This window comes from Trachurus japonicus, chromosome 7 (genome assembly GCF_045865225.1).
Source record: "Trachurus japonicus isolate A0001 chromosome 7, Traja_1.0".
Classification (NCBI taxonomy): Eukaryota; Metazoa; Chordata; class Actinopteri; order Carangiformes; family Carangidae; genus Trachurus; species Trachurus japonicus.
In genome coordinates, this window is record NC_140913.1 from 12,069,667 (window position 1) to 12,090,743 (window position 21,077).

At 41.5% G+C, this 21,077-nt stretch overlaps 2 protein-coding genes across 7 annotated transcripts in view; one reads left to right on the forward strand and one right to left on the reverse strand.

Annotated features, from left to right (window-relative positions):
• The first annotated feature begins 8,201 nt into the window (after positions 1-8,201).
• On the forward strand, positions 8,202-13,074 carry rnf223 (ring finger protein 223). Its single transcript, XM_085783090.1, has 2 exons — positions 8,202-8,542; positions 12,287-13,074. Exon 2 carries the CDS (start codon positions 12,345-12,347, stop codon positions 13,047-13,049), a length of 705 nt encoding a protein of 234 aa, XP_085639216.1. The 5' UTR covers positions 8,202-8,542; positions 12,287-12,344; the 3' UTR covers positions 13,050-13,074.
• Positions 13,075-16,693: 3,619 nt separating this feature from the next.
• The window catches only part of ptpn11b (protein tyrosine phosphatase non-receptor type 11b), a 57,328-nt gene continuing 52,944 nt past the window's right edge, over positions 16,694-21,077 (reverse strand). For all 6 annotated transcript variants that reach the window (XM_085781250.1, XM_085781251.1, XM_085781249.1 and 3 more), the window contains exon 16: positions 16,694-19,777. The gene's annotated coding sequence lies outside the window, so the exon portion shown is untranslated. The remainder of the gene's footprint in view (positions 19,778-21,077) is intronic.

Here is a 21,077-nt window from a genome sequence, read left to right on the forward strand (position 1 = left end):
CGTTTAGGGAATTATTCACATCTATTATAAGAGCCAATGGGCTTTGGGCTGAAGAGAGAATAGAAAATACTGAGACGTTGACACATTGTTGCTTTGGAAACATGGACAGAAATATAAAACATCAGACTGTGAAGGTCACAGTGGCCTGGTGTAAACATACACACATTTTCTATCTACTCTTTCGAGGCAGTTTCATTTCACCTCGCTTGATGAATGACTGCAACCTGCTGATTTGATAAACACACACACACACACACACATGCCCTGATGACAGACTAATAGCAACTCAAATCAAGGCCTATAAATCAAATAAACAGGTTGAAAATATTTTCATGACGTCTGCTTGACTTTTGAAAATTGGACCTGGACTGAACAGTTTCTATGTTCGTCTGCTAACAAATTTGCATTTCAGCTACTTTTGTTTTAGCACCTGTCTTTATGCAATGTCATGCCTCAGAGATTGGTTCTGTGGAGCTCAAGTAGCCTATACATAAAGCTCCCTGGGAAAATGCTGCTTTAACACTCACATTCAGAAACACTTTGTGTTCCTGGTCAGCACTGTGACTGTTACATGCTGCTGACCAGGAATCATTGAGACAATCTAACATATTATTCAACCTTGACCAGAGGCAAAGCTGCGACATGTTGAAGAATCTTTGTTTATACAGACACACACATACACACACACACACAGAAAGAAACAGACAAAAGCCATCGACATCCTCTTCACTAATGGTGTTCATGAGACCTGCTGCTGCAGAGAATACTAATGCTACTAATAGGTCTACTACTTCTGCTACTAGCACTGTCGCACTGTCTGCAACTATTAATAATACTGCTGTCCCTGGTACTGTTGCTACTGCTGCATCATCTGCATCACCACTCATCTCTGACAAGGTGATGATTATTCATCATGGTGGAACGTAACTAAGTACATTTACTCACATACTGGACATGAAAGTGCAATTTTAAGGTTATTTCCTTTATCTACATTATGTTACTTAATACGTCTACATATTGAATGTATTACTGCAGTACAGTACATCTCACAGCTGTAGTTACTTCACAATGAAATACAACATTAAAAAATGAATAGCTTATCAGACACACTGCATTAACAATTAACCCAGAGGTAAAGCTACTTAGCCGTTTATCTTTTATTCAAACTACAGCAACCCAGGTTCAAGCCCAATTTGTGGCCCTTGTCTTTGTTTCTTCTCATTTCACCTAAGGAAAAAAAAATCAGCAAATTAGTTTGTTTTTTGTAAAGGAAAGGATTTACACAGTTGTTACTAATTATTTGGCTTGTGATGGGTTACTGTAGTTGTGATGGGTTACTGTAGTTGGATTTGTTAAGTTTTAAATGATAAAGCCCCGCCCACTTGACACACTCCGGTGTTGAACGTGATTGTTTAATGACTTCCGCTGATCACTAGCTTATACTTCTGGAGCAACTCATCAGCTGCTTCCAAAGACACTCTGTACATACAGTAATTATTATTATGTCGTAGTTTAGATTCTTCTTTATATCACAGCTTTGACTCTGGTTGAGTTTGAATAAAAGATTGTCTCAGTGACTGACTCCATGACAGCCACCTTTGTGACTGTCACAGTAATGAAGAGCTAGGTCATATACAAATTTGAATGAGCCCAACTCCAAGACTGGAAATCACTGGACAACAGAAGCAGACCCTAGCCTGAGCTTCACTTGAGCAACAGCTGTATAATGCTACCAAAGCTACTCATTGGTGCATCAGTATCATATATAATTAATTACATATAAGTCACAGGTGTCACAGCTGATAGTCACATGCTGGTTTATCAGAAGACAGGAAATTAAATTCATTGGCTTCAGTCTAACATCACCATGTTAGACTGAAGCTGAATGGCCAATGAATCTTTGTAGTGTAGTTAAATACACAAGGCAATCAATATAAAAGGTAAACAAGGGTGTTGTCCATCTAAAGTTATATACAACCTATAGCAAATTAACATTAGAAGAAGTAAATCTCATACTGTCAGTACTGCATTAAGAAGCTGAGACTGGAGACACATACACTGAGAACAGTCAGTCATTCGGATTGGACCTAAACACACTAGAGTCACTTCATCTGATCTCAGGTGCTCACCTGAGCTCTGTATGGACAGACATTGACCTGCCTGTCACTTATTTACCTCAGCCTGTTGGTCTTTGATTTTTAAACCAGCCACATTTGCCTCAGAGGCCAGTATAAAATGAACAAAACACCGTTAGAGTCACAACAAGAATGAGTATAACACTGGACCAGTCAGGAGCTTCAAACTTTGAATAAATATTTAATTTGAAGAAGCTGAAAAGCTTCTGGCAAAATGTAAAATGTTTTGAGTGAAGAATGTGGACAACCTGATTATAGATATGTACAGACCTGCTCAGACTTACTTTTCCTGTGTCTATTCAGTTGTTACATTGTTACATGTTACATTGTTTTGCTGCTTTTCATGCATTTATATTACTATCTGTTTTGACATGAACAAACTGTTGTCTTGCATGCTGCATTCAGCAACTGCATGCCTACTAGCTTATTTGTAATTTTTTTTATTTTATTTATATTTTCCCAATATGCATCATGTGGCATCAGCATGAATCAAAAATAATTATTAAAGTTAGGGGAGGAGATCTTTTTCTGTAGCATTTATTTTACTGTATTGCTTGATATCCTCTTCACACCCTGACTGCAACCAATTAATTAAATGCTTTTTCACAAAATCCTGTAAAAACACCATCCGATCGTTTTCAATGCCACAAACGAATTCATTGGATCGCGATGCGTCTTTCAAACTACCATCTGCCCCTCCCTCCCCCCTCTGCATGTACCCCTCTTTTTGCACTAATTGCGCACGTGCTCAGAGTCTTCAACGATTTACGATATGGAAAAGACAACACCAGAGCCAGAGCTTATGCTAGCTTGCTAAATTCAACGACAGGTGTGGGTGTGACTGGTTGTCTCTGTGTAAGCCGAGTGATAGACAAGGTGACCAGGGTGTGAGACCCTGCTCCAGCCCCCCAAGGAACCTACAATAGATGGATGTTACAGAAAACCTTTCATCACAGACTAAGAGAGACAAAAAAAAGAGAAAAGGGAAACACCTCTGATATACTGTATAAAAAAAAACCTTTGTTGGGAAATGACAAGCTGCAGCCAACCCCTTTTATTCAGTGGAAAGACTGTGTGTATGTGTGTGTGTGGGTGTGTGTGTGGTAGTGAGGGTGTGACAACGTGCTTTATGCAATGTGTCATCGTTTTCCGAGAGAATAAAATAGAATAAACACAACTATAAAAGCCACATGTTGACAGGAAAGGTCAGTGGTAGGAATATGATCATCTCCCACCACACAGAAACGCAGCTTGACCTCAGTCCAACATTAGGATCTTTGTTATAGAGAGTTATTTTTAGAGATGTGATAACCTTGTGGACACCGGATGGCACAATGTCTATAACTTTCTCTAAATCATTTTAGTTGTTGGTTTGGTTTTTTTTGCTTAAGTCATACACATCCTGCACAGATGTAAACTTGAACTTATTAATGATTATGATGATATCACTCAGATGAGGAGCATTATCAACAACATGAGGACGCATTTCCTGCTTCCTCGATAAATGACTCGGCAAGAAAACACAAAGACTGCTATGGTATTTCCTGGAGGGCCAAAGATTGTTCAAAGCCAAACGTGACTGTTTTGCTGTTGTGGGCCATAAAGATAAGTCGATGAAATAAAGATCCTACCTGTAAACTGTAAAATAGTTGTTCAGAAGCTGTAAATCAATATTTCTTCTGTTTACCTTCTTTGTTTTGAACTTGTCCCTTTGAACCCTGAATGTGACCATGAAATCCAAGAAATAGGTGACTGGAGCAAAATCTTGTTTACAGCCTCATCTGTACTACTCATTGGCATGGCATCACACAGAGAAAGATTCAGTACCTGTGTGCAGAATTCCCTGCAGTAGACTGCAGCCCAGGCTGGGAGCCCCCACTAAACAGGTGCACAGTCCCAAACACATACTGTATAGGATGCACTCGCACATGAAGGTTAAATATTTGTTTGGGGATTATTTTTAATGTGTTAGTTGTCCTCTAGTAAGGCGACACAGTCACTGACAGCAGTGACACTTTTAGTTATATTTTTCACTACATTTGGCACTTTTGCTTTGCTGCAAGACAATTCTGGGTTGAGGCTGGCTACGATAGCTTCCTCCATACAGTCCAAAGACATGCACACTAGGTTGATGAGTGACTCTAAATTGGTGTGAATATGAGGTTTTGTTTTTCTCTGTGATAGACAGTCCCTGGGATGGATGGATGGATGGATGGATGGATGGATGGATGGATGGATGGATGGATGGATGTCTTATTTCTGATCATCCTCTCTCTCTAAGGTGATATCTATACTGTCATGTCATGGACACACATCCATGAATTCTGTTGACATGGGATTGGAGAGGACTTGGGTTTTGTTTGGTTTGTTTTGGTTTAGTAGAGGTAGTCTGAGTAAAAGCTAAGTAATAAATCATTTATTGATCAAATCATATATATATACGTATACTGTACTACCTGCAGTTCTTGGAGCCTTTACATACTGGGGATGTGTTTGTGTAGACAGTGACGCCATGTTGCCTTCAATCCTGTAAACATGGTTGTGTGTAATGTGCAAATTCAGTGAGTGAGTTTGGATGCTGTCTGTTAGCTGTGTGCCTCAGTGCTTGCCGCCGCCACTGCCACCACTGTCCTCAGTTAAATAAGCGCCATCTCACCACAAAACCTTCACACCTTTACCCCTTGACTTAACTCTTTCTGTTTGTTCTGCTAACATGCCTCAAAGTCCTCTACACCTCAGCCATAGCATTTATTGGATTGGTGCTTTTTATTAAAGTTGAGCGGTGACCTTTTCTCAGCTCCGGCATCTCATTCACTTACAGCAAACAGTGGACCACTGCCGAGGTTTTCTCTTCACACTGGAAAAATTGGCGTTTGTCTGCTGCTGGTTTGCTGAGCTGTAGAGAAGCAGATGGGTGCTGAAAAGAGGGAAAAAAAACACCTTGAGGTGTCTGGTTTCCTCATGACTTCTCCAAAAGCTTGTGTATCAGCTAACATATGCAGCATTACAGCTGACCTCAGTGCTTCATGCATTATCCCTGTGTATTGGTACTGTAAGGTATCATGTCACACATTCAGTATGTAAATCTAAGACTCTGTAAACAAATGTGAAAAGTACAATATGACATTAATTCTTTTGCAAACTACAAATAACATAGTTTTGAAACTTAATACTTCAAATGTATTTAAACTTTCATCAAGTGTTTGACTTTCATGGAACCATGAAAATGGCCCCATTTACAAAAACAAGTAAAAGCTCCCCCACCTCTCATTTATGGGACCACCAGACTGGTACCTTTTTTTCTTCTTTTCTTTTAACATTTAGGTCATTTTGTCTCTGGTTGTAGTTGTTCTATGTCTCTTTCCTGTTGTTTTGTGTCTCTTTATAGTCATTGTGTGTCTCCTTGTGGTGCTTTGTGTCTCTTTACGGTCAGTTTTGGTCTCTCTGTGATCATTTTGTGTCTCTTTATACTCATTTTGTATAACTGTGGTCATTTTGTGTCTCTTTGTGGTTGTATTGTGTCATTTTAAGCCCCTGAGTCTGTGCCTGGAGCTCCTGTTCAATAAATAGTCCATCTGTGTCGGAGGGGAATACATGATATGATGATTTTTTGCTATTTTCCCCAGGAGATGTCTAGTTCCTACGCATCATGGAGACCTAGTGGTCAAAGACCCCTACCATGTAACAGCAGCCAGTGTCTCTGGCTGGGGCCCTTTGCATCATGTCATTCACCTCTCCCCCTGGCCTCACATCACCCCTCAGATTCTCTACTGTACATTAACAAATAAAGGCAAACATGCCTGAAACATAGTCTAAAGTCTGAAGTTTATCCTCAGGCCAATACTGTAGAAAAAAAGAAGAAGTTATATTTAAAAATAAAAATTGTAGTAGCACTACAGGAAAAGTTATAGGTTCGCCCTCTAAGAGCGAGCTCACCTTGAATGACAGAACATGTTGCACATTGCGTCGCACATGAGCAGCACTAATCTAAAACATCACAAGACTTTTCATTCCTGCAGGCTGGATTCAGACCATGATTAACTCTACTGAAACAAGCAGCTCTACAAGGCTCCACTTATGCACAGTGGTGCTTTAGCTAACTGCTGATGTCCGCTTGCCAACATGTTCACAATGACAATGCTACTGTATCGTGCTGTGGCTCAGCAGGTTTAATGTCTACCATCTCATTTCAGGATGTTAGGATGCTCATATTTGCTAATTAACATGATAAATAAAGTACAGCTGAGGGTGATGGGAGTGACAGTAGTTTTGCGGGTGTATGGTCATAATCCAAGGCACTGGTTGTCTGGGGATTGCTCCAAGCCATAATATAAGGATTCATAGTCGGTGGACAAGGTGCCAATCAATATCATAGATGTTGAAATATTTCAGGGGATAAGTGAAACCCTTGGCCTTCTGGAGGAGCTAGATGAAACGCTGGGATCACTACAGTCATCGTTCCATGTACGGCTTAAAATTCAGCTATGACTGCCAGCAATTATAATCAGCACCAACACAAGGCAATTAAGAGAACATGTGGTTGTCCTGATTACTTTAGGTTATTGAATTATCAGTTATTGAAGACATGATCAATCCAAAAAGAAAATCACATCGCAGGTGGACATTGCTGACCGGCCCATCGTCTGGAGTATATGAAACAAAGCACACTCCCTTGCTGTCCATCGTGACCAGCTGCTTTAATAACACAGGTAACACTGCATGTTTCATAACGAAAATATGCAAGAGCACAGGTTTTGCCCTTGAGGGGTGAGAGTTGGGGTTTGCAGCAGAGATTGAAAATGTCTTTGTTCTCTCTGCTGTTTGAGTAAATGTTGGGTTGAGCATGCAGACAGTCAACATTGTGTCATTTTATAGCCGGTCTGCACACACACATCACTTCCCTGCTCACGTGGACTCCTCCCCAGCCTCAGCAGTGGCTTCACCCCCCCCCCCCTCCTTTCTGCAGGACAACTTCCCGCAGCTCATTACTTTCCCTCTGCCGTCTACTAAATCTTTGACATGTTTATTATCAGGCCAAGTTTTGTTGATTCCAGGCAAGGGAATAAAAAGGCTTTTGATTGTATACCATCTCCTTCCTCAAAGCGCTCACAACTCAACGCCCAATAAATGACTTTGCTGATATGATACGGGAGTATTTGTGTTTGGGTTACTAAATAACCAAGTCAGTTAGGCAGCTGTTACTGCGGAGACAAGCTACTGCTAATAGCCCAGAGCTGTGAGTCATTACCATAAAATAAAAGGAGTAATCAAATAATAAAAAAACTCCAACAAACATGCTTCAAGTTATCTTAATGAACAGGGGCTTCTTCCTAGTGTGTGTACATTAATTATTTTTGTGTTTATTCCCTGAATGAAATATTGAATGAATACACACTTAAAGAAAAGCTCTTTTTTTCTGTCATCATGAGACTCCTTGCTTGGGGTTTTCAAAACACATTGCATGCACTGAGAAGTTACAACACTGTGGGGGTAGCCTGATGAATGCTGATGTGTCACACTCACCGCTGACACAGGAAGAGGCTTCTCACACATAGTGCTCCAGTGGGAAGATATCCCCATATCACCACCTGTTTCCTTATCACTGCCTGAATGGAAATGAATCCTGTATGCACTGAGCAACTAAAGCAGACTAGCCGATGAGAAAGCCATGTAGCTTGTGTTGGTTATGTGTCTAAGCACAGTGTTTCTCTGCATCAGCTCTTAGTCAGTTTGCTTTTAGTTATTCTGGAGAGGGGGGTGTAAAAATGCAGCATGCGGTGCCCAAATGCGAGATGTTGACTGGACAGATGAAGGATTTGCTGCATTGTTTGGAGATGAGCATGGAGGTAAAGGGAGGCATTTGCATCATGTGAAGTTTCTGTGAGGATGGGGAGATGGTAATAAAAAAAGAAAAAGATAACAAGGAGACAAGGAGTGGTGGTGGGCAGGTAAGAATGTGTATTCCTCCCCTTGAAGTCTTGAAGTGTCCTCCCTCAGACACCACCTCAAGGCCGAGACACCATCCAACCCCATTTGCATAATGAGCTAAAAAGGGAGCTCACAGAGCAGGGCAGGTGATAACGGCCAACGGACATCGAGGAAGGAGGATCTAGACCTGACATTGACACAGCCAGCTATTACCCAGCCTCTGAGCACACACACCCCCACCCCCACACACATACAGACACACCTGTGGATCCAGCAGCTTATACAGACCAGCACAGAGGAGGACCTCAGACAGCACCAGTATTAGACACAATTAAAAAACAACAACAAAAATCCCTGTTGGGATCTCAGAGCTCGGCTGACGTCAAATCCAGAAAAATGCTTTTTTGAGTGCGAAGGGATTGAGCTGCACCCGACCCTGAGAGATAAAGAGGAGATCATCTGACATCTTCAGTTAACAGGTAAACTGAATCTTTGCTCTAAATTCTGCCTGAAGCTGTTGTGCTCTTTCACATCAGTTTGTTGTTGACTGTTCTTTTATTACTAGACTGTTTTACTACAGCCGTTGTTTTTATTTTGGCTTTGTCTGTGAACTGTGAATATAACACAAATCTTTTTAATAACTCCACCACTGTGAGTTAAGTTGTTCTTCTTGAATCAAACACTAAAAGATAACAAAGAATGATACAATCACAAAAATGTTGGATTCGTCTGTAAAATTTTACCTTATGTTGTAAATTTAATCTCAAAAGAAACATCCATCCATCCCAGAAGGTGTTTAACAGAACCTCACGAGCAGCTGCACCAGTCAGTGGTCACATTTCACTTGTGTGTACAGTTTCATGCTTTGTCTGCTGTATTTACACATGTGCTAGCGCTACACGCTCCGGTCTGTTTTTGCCTCAGCCAGCACTGCACGTTCAGTTACAAAGGCCAACCCACCCCACTAACCCCCATCAACCCCCCTCCCAGCTTTACCTGCTCTCACAATCTGAGAACAGGAAAAGCAGCATTGTGGACGACGGTTGAGCCGAAGATACACAAAGCGGAGCCACAAAGAGACAAAGGCGCAAAGAAAGGGCAGCTAGTATTTCATATAAGACTTCAAATGAGGGTGGAAAAAAACTTTGAAAAAATTTGACTGACAAACAAGATCTCGAGACCCACAAGTTGCGATTTGTATACTAATGGGTCAGTAGGACAGAGGAGAAGAGAAAAACCCGTGCCGCTGATAGCAACATGGGACCATATAGTTAAGCATGCAGCAAAACATTGCAGAGTTGAACTGTAAGGAAAGAGAAACACCTCCCCCCAGGCTCGTCTTTGAAGCTATTTCAGGTTCAACAATAAATTAGTCTGAGTTAATGTTTGAGTGAGCTGACCTTGGACAGTTACTTAAAAATGTTTTCTTACATCTCAGATTTTAAAAGTCACATTGAAACAGCCCCGAGACTATTACTACTGTATGCTATACAGTTTATTCACACTTTTTCATTTGTAAAAGTAAGGATGAGCAATCCTTCTTTCACATTTGCATAATCTCACTTTTTAAAAAAAGGAGACTGAAACTAGATTATCTTCATATCCTCACATCTGGACCTTCAGTATTTGAATAACTGAGCAGTATATGTGTTTAAATCTACCAAGGGCTCAGATTAAGATGTAAACTGTACATTTTTGCAATTTTAAATAAGACCGGTGGGGATTTAGATCAAGAGCTGTGCAATGTCTTAAAGTTTTAGTTGTTTACTTTGAGACTGTGTGATAAGCAACATAGCCAGAGGCTTTGGAAAATTCTGTCTCATTGTAAAGACCTTGAGGTTGAACTCTTTGATCTGTGAAACATACTAACCTTATATGAACCGTTATGGGTCTGAATGAACAAAAACACAGAGTCAAAGCCAGTGCTATGAATATGCTAATAGACATAACGACAAAGAACCAAAGGCAAAGTTGGCCCCTCCTGGCTGTGGTTTGTTTCTGTCTATTCAAACACAAATGACTGAGTTTGAACAAAACAATCCCCCAGTTCTCACATGAGGTGAAAAAGTAAAGGAAAACACAAACTGGCATATAATTGTTTATTGGTTTTGCTTATATTTATCAGGTAATTTTCAGCAGCTTCACTTTAAAACGAGGAGCAACTGTGCAAACATCTTATTGTTCACAAAACTTCCTTCACTTTGTTTAAGTCATTTGCACAGTCACACAATTTTCTGACGTAGTGGTGAGTAAGGAGGGAAGAGAACTGTTACCTTGAGCTAAATTTTATCTAGATGCCTGTTTGCTCAGGAGGGTTCAGCAAAAGACCACACCCAGTCATCGAATTTCTATTTGAGCAACAAGGAAATTGAGTCATCTGGTGTGTGTGTGTGTGTGTGTGTGTGTGTGTGTGTGTTGGGGTGGGGGGTGGGGGGTTAAAGTGATAGGACAAGTGAAATAATACAGAAAAATCTGTCCTCATCCCCCTAAAGCATGTTTGAATTCAGAGGAGACGGAAAGAAAGAGGGTTGTTGGCAATGCAGGAATTTCAAGGGTAGATGGAGCGATTAAACAGAGAACAAGCAGGGACTTTGTGTGGATGAGAGGACCGGGACAGGACCAGGCCTGAGGGCACAGAGAGAGAACACCTGTGCTCTGACCATCCGTCATCCCTGGCACACAAACGAACACAGTCCTCCTCACATTAGCGCCCTTTAATACCTGACCCTGAACACCAGCAGGCAGCTTGTTACCATGTAATATTCTCATCACCCTAAAACATATGAGACAAGCAGAAGCAGACCAGACTCAGAAGAAGAGAGCAGTGGTTTGGTCCTTTGTCTTCTCTAAACCTGGTCCAGGTGACACACTGTGACTCAAACCTCGTCTGTTAGCTTTTTTTTTTTAAGTTGCTACACTGCGCTGTATGAACACAAATGTCCATAAGTCACATCAACAAAGCTTCCTGTGTGTATTATCCTTGCAGAAATCCACAGGACTACTGTTTGATGCAAGAAAAGGGCCAAAGGGCCGCTTGTACGCTGCGCTAGCTACCATTAGCACTACATGCAAAGTGTCCAGTAAAATTTAAAAGACTTGATTTCCTGTGAATAACACAAGCAAACAAACTCAGCTTCACTCTTAACTAACATGAATAAGATGTTTGACATATTCTGTTTCTGTTTGTTTCGACCACTGTGTTTTATTAGCTGTGGGCAGGACTCGAACTGGACAGCCTGATCAAACATTATTAATGTGCTCAACAGCAAAATTGTTTAATCAGTTGCTATGATGACTCCAAAGGTGTTATTGCATGGTCATGCCCAGGACGCTGAATCATTCCCTGGTCAAAAGGATCAACACAAAGTCTTTTCCTTAGTATCAGACTCATTTCTAATTCAAAGAAGAATTCAAGCAAGAACACTGTGTCCATCCAAACAAAAACTCCCACACTGTTACTGTTGAACCTCCCACAGAATGTGAGAGGGTGACCATCCATGGGACTCTTTGTTCTGTTGACTGGGATGTGACTTAACTTAAATATTTGTTTTTGCTTGTGTCACTTTTGTAAAAAAAAAAAAAAAAAAAAAAATTGCTCAACATATTCAAGCCTTCCTGCATCTCACGCACGAGTTAAAAGCCAAACTCCAGTCAGCTTGGTAAAATTATGTGTGCTGAGCTAGAGGGTAAAACTAGTAGAACTAGAAAACTGTAGAAAATGCATTGGTGACTTTGGCTGTCATTCCGACATCCCACCATAGCACCATTTCGACATACCGCTATTCCGAAATGCAAACGTCCCACCATTCCCGACAAGGCTTTGACATGGTTGTGCGTAGTTACGCAGCAGAGCGCAGACAGGGACTAGTCTGCCTGTCTAGCCTCTACCTGGTCTTTTTACTAAACTTAACCAACTCCTTTCTTCATTGCCTAAACCCAACCAGTGCAACATCTTTTGGGGAAAATAATACGCTATTAAAGGGATTGTCGGAAAGGCGGGATGTTTAAAAAAAATACCGTCATTCTGACCATAAGAGGCAAAAATTGTCGGAATGACGGGACATTTGATAGAAAATTAAGTGTTGCCTTTTAGACAATTAGAGGCCGATCTCGGAGTGGTGGGATGTCGGAATGGCAGTTGCCCCAACGTGCATAATTATGTTCCATGGCACTATCTGACATAAGGGAACTAATTTCCATCCTTCATTCATTGTCCTACAGAGCAAGAAAAGAGAGAAACGAAGACCAGAGAGTCCAAACAGGACTGGACACGAGAGAAAGATGGAACAGCCTCAAGTTTGGCACGTACCGGTCGGCCCCCAGGACATGGCTGGAGAGCTGCAGAAGAAGATTTCAGTGGTCGGCCAGCCAGAGTGCTCCATCTGCTGCTACAACTACGACAATGTCTTCAAAGCACCGAAGCTGCTAGAGTGCACCCACACCTTCTGCCTGGAGTGCCTCTCCCGCCTCATGGTGGTCTCGCAGGCCGACGGCAGTGATGGCGACCAAATACACCTTTCCTGTCCCTTCTGCCGCCAGGTCACCACACTCTCTGAGGCAGGACCTCCGGCCTTGGCCAACAGTTCTGATGTCCTGGACAAGCTTCCCCAGCACCAGCAGCAGGTGGAGACAGTGTTTCTGGAGGGGGAGAAGCTGTGCTACAAGAGCTCAGGAACAAGTGCTGAACTGGGCGTCCCAGACAGTCCCACGCCACTCTGCATCTGCATTGACATTGGGGCCAGCAAGGTGGTGGACGCTCCGATCCAGACGCGGCGCGAGACTAGTCTCATGGGCCGGATGTCTGACTGGAAGAGGATGTTGCTCTTCTTTGTGCTGATGATACTGCTCATCGTCATCGTGCTGTGGCCCCTGCAGTGTGTGTTCCGCACTGGAAGCATGCGCTGTATGCGAGAACACGTCCCATCTGCCACTACCATCACCCCTACTTCTACTGTTTTGCCCAGGTCTCCACACTTGGTGGAGTGAACCTCCTGACTAACTGCACTTCACTGTAACTCAGTGGCGAACCGTGGACCCAGACCCTGGGCCTTCAATAGGACCATCTAGCAATAAAAAATTAAACATAGCAATAGAAATAATAGCCAGAGCCTTGTCACATGGATGGTCGGCATATTACATGTTTCTTTGCCCTAACTGGCTTCACAACACACAAGGTGATTCTGGAAAAAGCTGGCTATCATGAATCACTTATTTTTAAAAAGAAAAAATGAAACAAGCAAATCACACATTCACTTATTTGTTTAGCTGGAATGAAAGTAAAATGTCAATCATGAGCTGTTCAACAACTAAAGATGTATTTTTGATAATGTTTTTTGTGTTTGTTTGAGCTTAGACACAGTTGAATTTCACTGTAGATTTAATATTTCTGCCAAAAGTGGCTATAAAACAAACACCTCCTGAGGTGACATGGGAAAAAGGCACAAGCTCTTTGTAAATGCTCAGCCATTTTTCACTGGCCTTAATGGCTATCAAACTACCGGTATAAAATTGTAGGTTTACACCAGGGGTCCCCAAACGTTTTGCAAAGAGGGCCAGATTTGGTGAGGTAAAAATGTGTGGGGGGCGAGTCGGCCTGACATCCTTTGAACCATTAACATTAAATGCAAATTAACTATTTAATACTTTTTTTTCATTGTAAATGGAATATATTATATTATATTTTCAAAAATCAAAAATTGCACTTCCAATCACAACCAAAAACAAGAATAGACCCTGTCCTCTGTTAAGAAAAGATGCACTCAAATATAAAACCACGCACAACCAAAACAATAAATAAAATGGCTTATCAATTGAATAGATATTGACCGTGTCATCACAGTAGATGAGGTGAGTAGTGACTGAGGCTGTGTATGTCGCTCTAAGACGGTGTGGTGGGGGTGTCAGCGGCGTGGAGCGGGTCTCTGTAGCAGCTCCGTGACACCGCCGGTGGGGGCTGTAGTACGGGGGCGGGGGGCTCACGGCACCGCTGCTCGGTGAAAACAGCAGTGATGACGTGCTTTCACGTCCGAGTCTCCAAACCAGAAACGTTTGTAACAGCACCGGAAAAGTCGCTAGATTCAGACAATCTGGTTGTTGTTGTCACCGTGGCAAAGTGCCGTGTGTGTACGGGGGGAGGGAGGGGCGGGGAGAACGGGGGTGACACATCCAGCAGGAGGATAAACTATCCTGCGTTTAAATAACATGTCGAAATATCTGCTTGACAACTCATGGAGCTGGAAGCAGCCCTAAATAAGTAACTACACTTTAACAACAAGCCCAAAAACCCGCAACCCACGACTACCAATATAAGCGACTTCACAGAAAAACAAGCCCAAAGTCACGTATAATAAGCGGACTTGGCAACCCGCTCCCTCAGTATTTTGGCGGCTTCCGGGTATTCGCGAATACCCGGAAGATGTCGTGATATGGTCCCGCCCACAACTCAGTGGAATATGATTGGCTAAGACACCTGTCAATCTCAAATTCATGCCCACATTGACTTGCATTACACGGGCCTTCAGTCACAGCCACTGAAGGCCCTGCAGGGGGAGTCGATGATTTACTGCCCAGATACCGTTGGAAGAAAAATTGTGATTGGTCCATTTCCCGTTTCATTATATTAACCCATTGTTTCCCAAGAAATATTAGTCCAACTTTATAACAATGATCTAGAAAATATTACTTGTGTGTTACTCACTGTATAAAAAAAAAAAAAAAAAAAAATATATATATATATATAGTAGTACAATATTTCAATATTTTTTCTTAGGCCTTCACTGAATACCTTGAAGGCCCAGAGGGTTCCCCTCTGCTGTAACTGTAATACAACACTGTATATAACACAATATTTGACTCTAAACCTTTCCTGAATAAGTGCACTTAATTATTGCTACACACAACTGTCAATACCTCAAGCTTTTCATTTTCACCAGAACTTCACACCCGAAGGCCACAGTGTGGGTTGTTTTTAGATGTCTAACTTTACTGCCCCCTTGTGGTGGTCAAAAACAAAAACAGACCCCCACCAGGGGATGCTGGGATGAGTAGCACAGACTGCACAAATTCCCACTGGACACTTGTCTTTCTATGTCACACAATAGTGTAATCATTTCGGTCATTTTGGATATTTAAACCATAATCACTAAAAATTCTGCACACGGCAGCTTTAAATTCTCAAGCTGGACTCCTTCTCTACTGTAAAAACTTATCTATGAATAACAAAAGTCAAAGAAAGCGTGTCACAACAGAGAATAATGTAATCACAATGTGCCATGTAAAAACTTTATATATATTGTACAGATGATTGATGTGTTTTGATATGACTTTGTTTACAGAACTGTAATTAAAAATCTGAGATCATGTTTCTGAGAAATAACAAAATGTTTGTCCATGCCAGCCTCATTATTATCATTGACTTCATTTAATTGTGGTTCATCATGACGATCACTTTAATTTTTCCCCTCCTACCTCTTAAAAACTAAATTTACTGCAGCATCAGTTGGAGCATTAATCAGCTACTGTAGTAAATTCCCCTTGAACAACAAAGCAGCTTCTGATGAGCATGGATGCAAATTAAAAATGACACATCAGTTTCTGGGTTAAGTTTGTCATTTCCTCCTCATCTGAACCTTAACCTTTTGCAATAAAGTCAAAGTCTTGACAGGAAGCGGCCTTCATTTACTCCAAGCTCAGGTGTGTCAGATAAAGAAGGAAGTGTGGCTGTAGGGTTTTCCCAGCAGCCCACATGTGACGTGGTTGATAAGACGGTGACATGAAATCCCAGCATTGGTTTGATAGGCTGTAATAAAAGTGGAACTTCCTGGAGCTACATTTTAACTTCTAGTAAACACAGTTAACCAATAAACGCAGGGTGAAACGGAAAAAAGCTCAGTAATGGCTTTCCTGAAATAAAAATAAATAAAAAGTATAAAAGGGAGACAATTATAACGCTGTGTAAAATGAATAACAGTTTCCTGTTAGCTGGCATTTTGGTTGAAGGTATTTAAACAAAACCTTTCAAGCCTACAATGATTTTTTTTCAGTGTGTTGTTTTTACTTCTCTCCATTAAAGCAGAAAAAATACTGTGGAAGGCAGCTACTTAAAGCTGTTTTATTCATCAGTTAATGCAGAAAGCAGATAAAGTGGCGAAAATAACAGTAAAACAACACTAATCTCAAACGCATCTCTCCTGATTGTTCTCCTGATTTGACTTTTCTTGTGAGTTGTAAAGCACAGTTTCTACAGACATCTTCAGCTGTGGAACAGCCTGTCATTACTGGTGAAACTGGTGTTTTTCTGGGACACTCTGCATTAATATGAGTTAGTTAACTGGTTTTCACAGAGGAATATTCTCGGGACCCAAGGCTGTTTCAAATTGAAGAAACAACTTGAGTGGAGAGGATGAAGAGCTGCACAAACAACACTTCTTAACGCAAAGGCCCATGCTCTCCACTACATGCACTTTACCCACAGGCAAAACACAGAAACTTCCTTGTTACACCGAGTTGTTTTTTCCACTATGGACAAAGTTTCTTCAAACTGTCCTTATTAGTGAAGAGAAAAGTCTCCATCTCCCCAAAAAAAGCTGCTGTATCATAATGGACAACAAACAAGCAAACAAGCAAATTCCACTTTACATAGTGCCATCGTAGATTTTTATTAAACTATATGATAATAAAACATTTGGATGCCATTCTCTGGCAGCTCATTGCATCAGCAGTTGTAGCCTATACAGCAAAAAAAAAAGAAAAGAAAAGAAAAAAGGCGTTTGGGCGGAGCCAGTGCAAGAAGAGGAGGAAAGGGGAAGAGCCTCCACTGAACAACATGGGAGCACTCGGTATACCATGACTCACTTCAGCCATACTGCCACCAACAGAGGAACAAGGAATAAAAAATTTTAAAAAACAAACAAACAAACCAAAAGAGCAAACAAACAAAACCAAAAAGTATATCAACATCATTTTCAAGTAAATGTAAGAGGACAAGCAGAAAAAAAATACCGTGTTACTACTGCACACTGCCATGTGCAACTCAGGGCCTGAATTTACTTATCAATAATGAAATTACACCAACAATAACAGCAATAATAATAATAATAATAATAATAATAATAATTGAGACACAATACAAAATGAAAGAATGGATAAAACAGTCAATTAGAAATTACAATTTGAAAAACGAAACGAAACCAAAATAAAACACTGATGGCATAAATCTAGTGCACTACCAAAAATATTTCCACAGCCAGTGGACATCCAGACAGCCTGAGGCCAAAGATTCAGCAGTTTCACACTTTCAAGTATAACCATATCACAAACAATATGACCCAGAGAGGCAAAGTGAAATACAAAAAGAGTCAAAAACACAGAAACAACACCACACAAGTCATTTCTCATTCATCATCATTGATGGAGAATCACAGTTCAGATGGGAAAAGGACAAAAGGAAAAAAACTAAACTAAAATAATTAGAGGGCTCCAAATGTCCCACGATGTTAAATTCAACTGAAATATATTGAGTGGTGCAGCGTGACATGTTTCGCTGACTCAGGGCTGAAATGCCCTTTATTCCATAAAACGTAACTTTTATTCACAAAAAGAATCAACCATGAAAATAAGTGGTGATAACTTATAACAAGAACATTTTATTTCAAGTGGCTAAAATCACGATATATTCTCTGGGTGACTTCATCTATTGCAGCAGAACCTCAATAAAAAGAATCTGAGCCTTCAACTCCCAGCATGACGGGCTGATATAGCGACTGCAGGCCACACTCTTACTTTATTTTAGAAAACTGCACAAGGTCAACTCTATCGAATTACAGTTTTCGTCAGTGCTGATTAGATTTGGCCAGATTTTAAATCATGTCTCTTAAGAGTCATGAGCTGCAGCTGCAGACAGTGGCTGATTTATGACTGAAGACAACAAGGTGAGCCCAGCCTGCCAGTGTCCTTGACCTGGTTCACTGGTGGAGACGGGGGAATGGTGAGAGCACAAACACCAACCAAAGACCGTCACCCACTCATATGGTTGTTTTATCATTACGACGCCCCGCTGCAGGTGACTTCATTGTTTTCTTCCCTAAGAGCTCGTTAACATTTTAAACAAGCTGGGTCAGATTTCACCATCGTATCTGCGCTTGTATTTCACGGGGATATTTTGGTGCTGATCCTGGAGGCTAAAAATAGTGAACAATCTGCCAGACGGCGCGGAGGGCTCAGTGCTCCGCAGCACCACCGTCTTCCTTATCACATCAATGACGTCGGCTTTACTCGCTCTGCTATCATCAAGCCTGGATTATGGCCATCTTCTAAATTACTTTTTGGAGACAAATCTATTCTTCAATCTCAGGCAGATGGCCATCTGGCCCACTGTAATCGGCCTCTTTGCCTTGACTCCTTGTGACGATCTCTTCCGACAGATGTTGAACCGCATCAGACCTGCTGATTAACGAGGACGGCCAGGCGAATGAAGGAAATCTCTCAACCTGGTTTCCTGTCAAATATGGACTTCAAAATACTATCATGACTTCAATAAAAACTAGTGCTGGGGGGTGTGCTGCTCAGACAATTGTGCTTAAATATTATCTTTTCCACCTTTTTGCCATTTTATAAATATAGATACATTTAAAAAATAAACATCTCATATGTTACACAACCATGATACCAACAGCTTCAGTAAGATCACCAAGAAAAAAATGACAGGAAGCTGACTAAAAGGAGAAATAAAATAAAAAAATGTGGAGGCCATGTTCAGATGACAGACAGGACTGATGTGTTTGTCCCTGTAACCACAAGAAATAAGTAGAGGTCGTCTCCAGTTCTGTTAAAGAACAAGAACAGAGCAGCTCAGGAGACTGTGTATACAGCTATCTCACAACAACACTCAGTCAAATCCTCAGAGAAAAAACAAAACAAAAAATTGAAATGACAATTATTTATCAGGCTCGCTCGCCCTTCCTGTGCCTTAGGATCCTGTAGTAGGTTATGTAACCGGCCTTGCTATCACTCAGCGGCCACATTAATAACCACCACAGCTGGAAAGACAGAACGCAGCAATAACAGTCTTAGGTTTGAGTTCAAATGACAGCCAGCAAGAGAGAGACAGAGAGAGAGAGAGAGAGAGAGAGAGTGAACAGAGCGATCTCTAGCAACGAGCGGACAAACAGCTTAGCTTTGACCTCTCCTTGGGTCCCGTACAGCTCTGTTCATTTCAGGCCAGGGTGCAACTCCGTGTTCATCACCCTTCATCCCGCGGAAAAACTCCTTGTTGCTTATGTCAATGTGGATTTCCAGGATTTGAAAAAAAAAAACAAAAAAACAGTAACAGTGCAGATTCAACGGCAGGTTCAGGATCAGATAGATTACAGACACAACCTGTGGCAAGGCACTTTTGCTGGTTTAAATGAGGGAGAAGCTTTGGAGGCTGGAGAGAAGAGAGGGGGAGGGGGTGGGAGAGAGAGACGGGGGAGGACAGAGGCCCTGAGGACAGGCGCTATGCTGTAGAGTCCTCCTCTCTGTGGAGGGGGAGCTTTTTACTCCAGACAGAGAGGGAGCCAGCGGGACGGCAGCAGGAGAAGAGTCAGCTCGCCGCCTTCAGCCCAGACAGGGAGAACTGGTGTGGGGTGCAGTCAGAGCAACCACACCCTCTCCTCCTCCTCCTCCTCCCCACAGAGGGATTTTCAGGCGCTGACGAAGAGACACCTCAGCTGAACCTGAAACACAAACGCGAAGACAAGTGGAGTTGGTTGGTGTCACAGTGGAATCTGATGAATCTAATGTACTACACCTTCAGAGTGATGTGGGGTAGGGAGAGACAGAGCACATATATATGAAGAGTGTGGGTTTGGATTTAAAACTTCCACCTGCCAAACCACTGATTCAGAAATTCAAAAACAAAAAAGAAAACTAGAAACCTTGGCTACCAACATTTTAATATGATCATTTCTAAGAAGAGCCCATTCATTTTTGGTTGTTTATTATTGTATTGTAAGTATTGTAGAGTGTCTCTTAAAGTGGGGTCCTTGAGGGGGTCCCTGGGAACTGCAGACTCATTTATTTTCACTGTAATGTCATCTATAAGTAACAGTGATACAATCTATGAGTGTTTGCTCACTTAAACCATCTCAGCAAAATGATATCCCAGATGAGAGACACCATTTGGGTCAGTTTACGGGTTCTTTATGTTAAAATTGGACATTTTACGGTCTTGACTTCATCTCTCTGGGAGCCATCGATGGACCTTTAGACAATATGACATGTGACTGTATGAAAACGGTGGCTGTATTCCTTTGAGCTATTTCAGTGTTCCTCTATAAAGGAACAAGAAGCCAATGTTAGCAGGGACAATTCAGCAGCAAAATTGTCCTGAAAATAACTTTTCCAATATTGGGGTGTTTCAATTCATGTTTGAAATTTCAGGGATATTGCATCAAACTGAAATAACAGTCAAATGACTGAAAGATGTTCACCACCACCGCCACATGCAGGTAACATCCCATCATAGCCCAACATCTGAGGGTGGCTACACACTAGACGGTTTTCAAATATTAACCGATTCTAAAAATGTAGAAGACCACAGACATAAGGACAGTTTCAATCAATTCATAACATTATAATCTTCGGGACACACACACTACATGATTCGTCCAGACCACGAGACCACACACCTGCTGTTTGTCGTGACAACTTCACAGTACAGACAAAAGATATCACAGAAACTCGCGTGGTCAAATGTGACTTCAGCAGAATTTTTTTTTGGAGGACTAGTGACAGAAAAATCATATGATTGACTTCCTGGCTGAGAAGACTTTCTTAGAAATAGGCTCAGTTGGCTGCCATGTTTGTGAGCACTTGGCCAAAAATCGTCTGGTGTGTATAGTCAGCCTGACAACTTGTTCCACAAATAAATAAATTAATTTGAAGTTTTTATTGGTAAAGTTTCAACCACAGGAAATAAATCTCTTTTTTTATGTGATACTTGGAGAGCTGCTTACAAATACATCAGGTTCGATT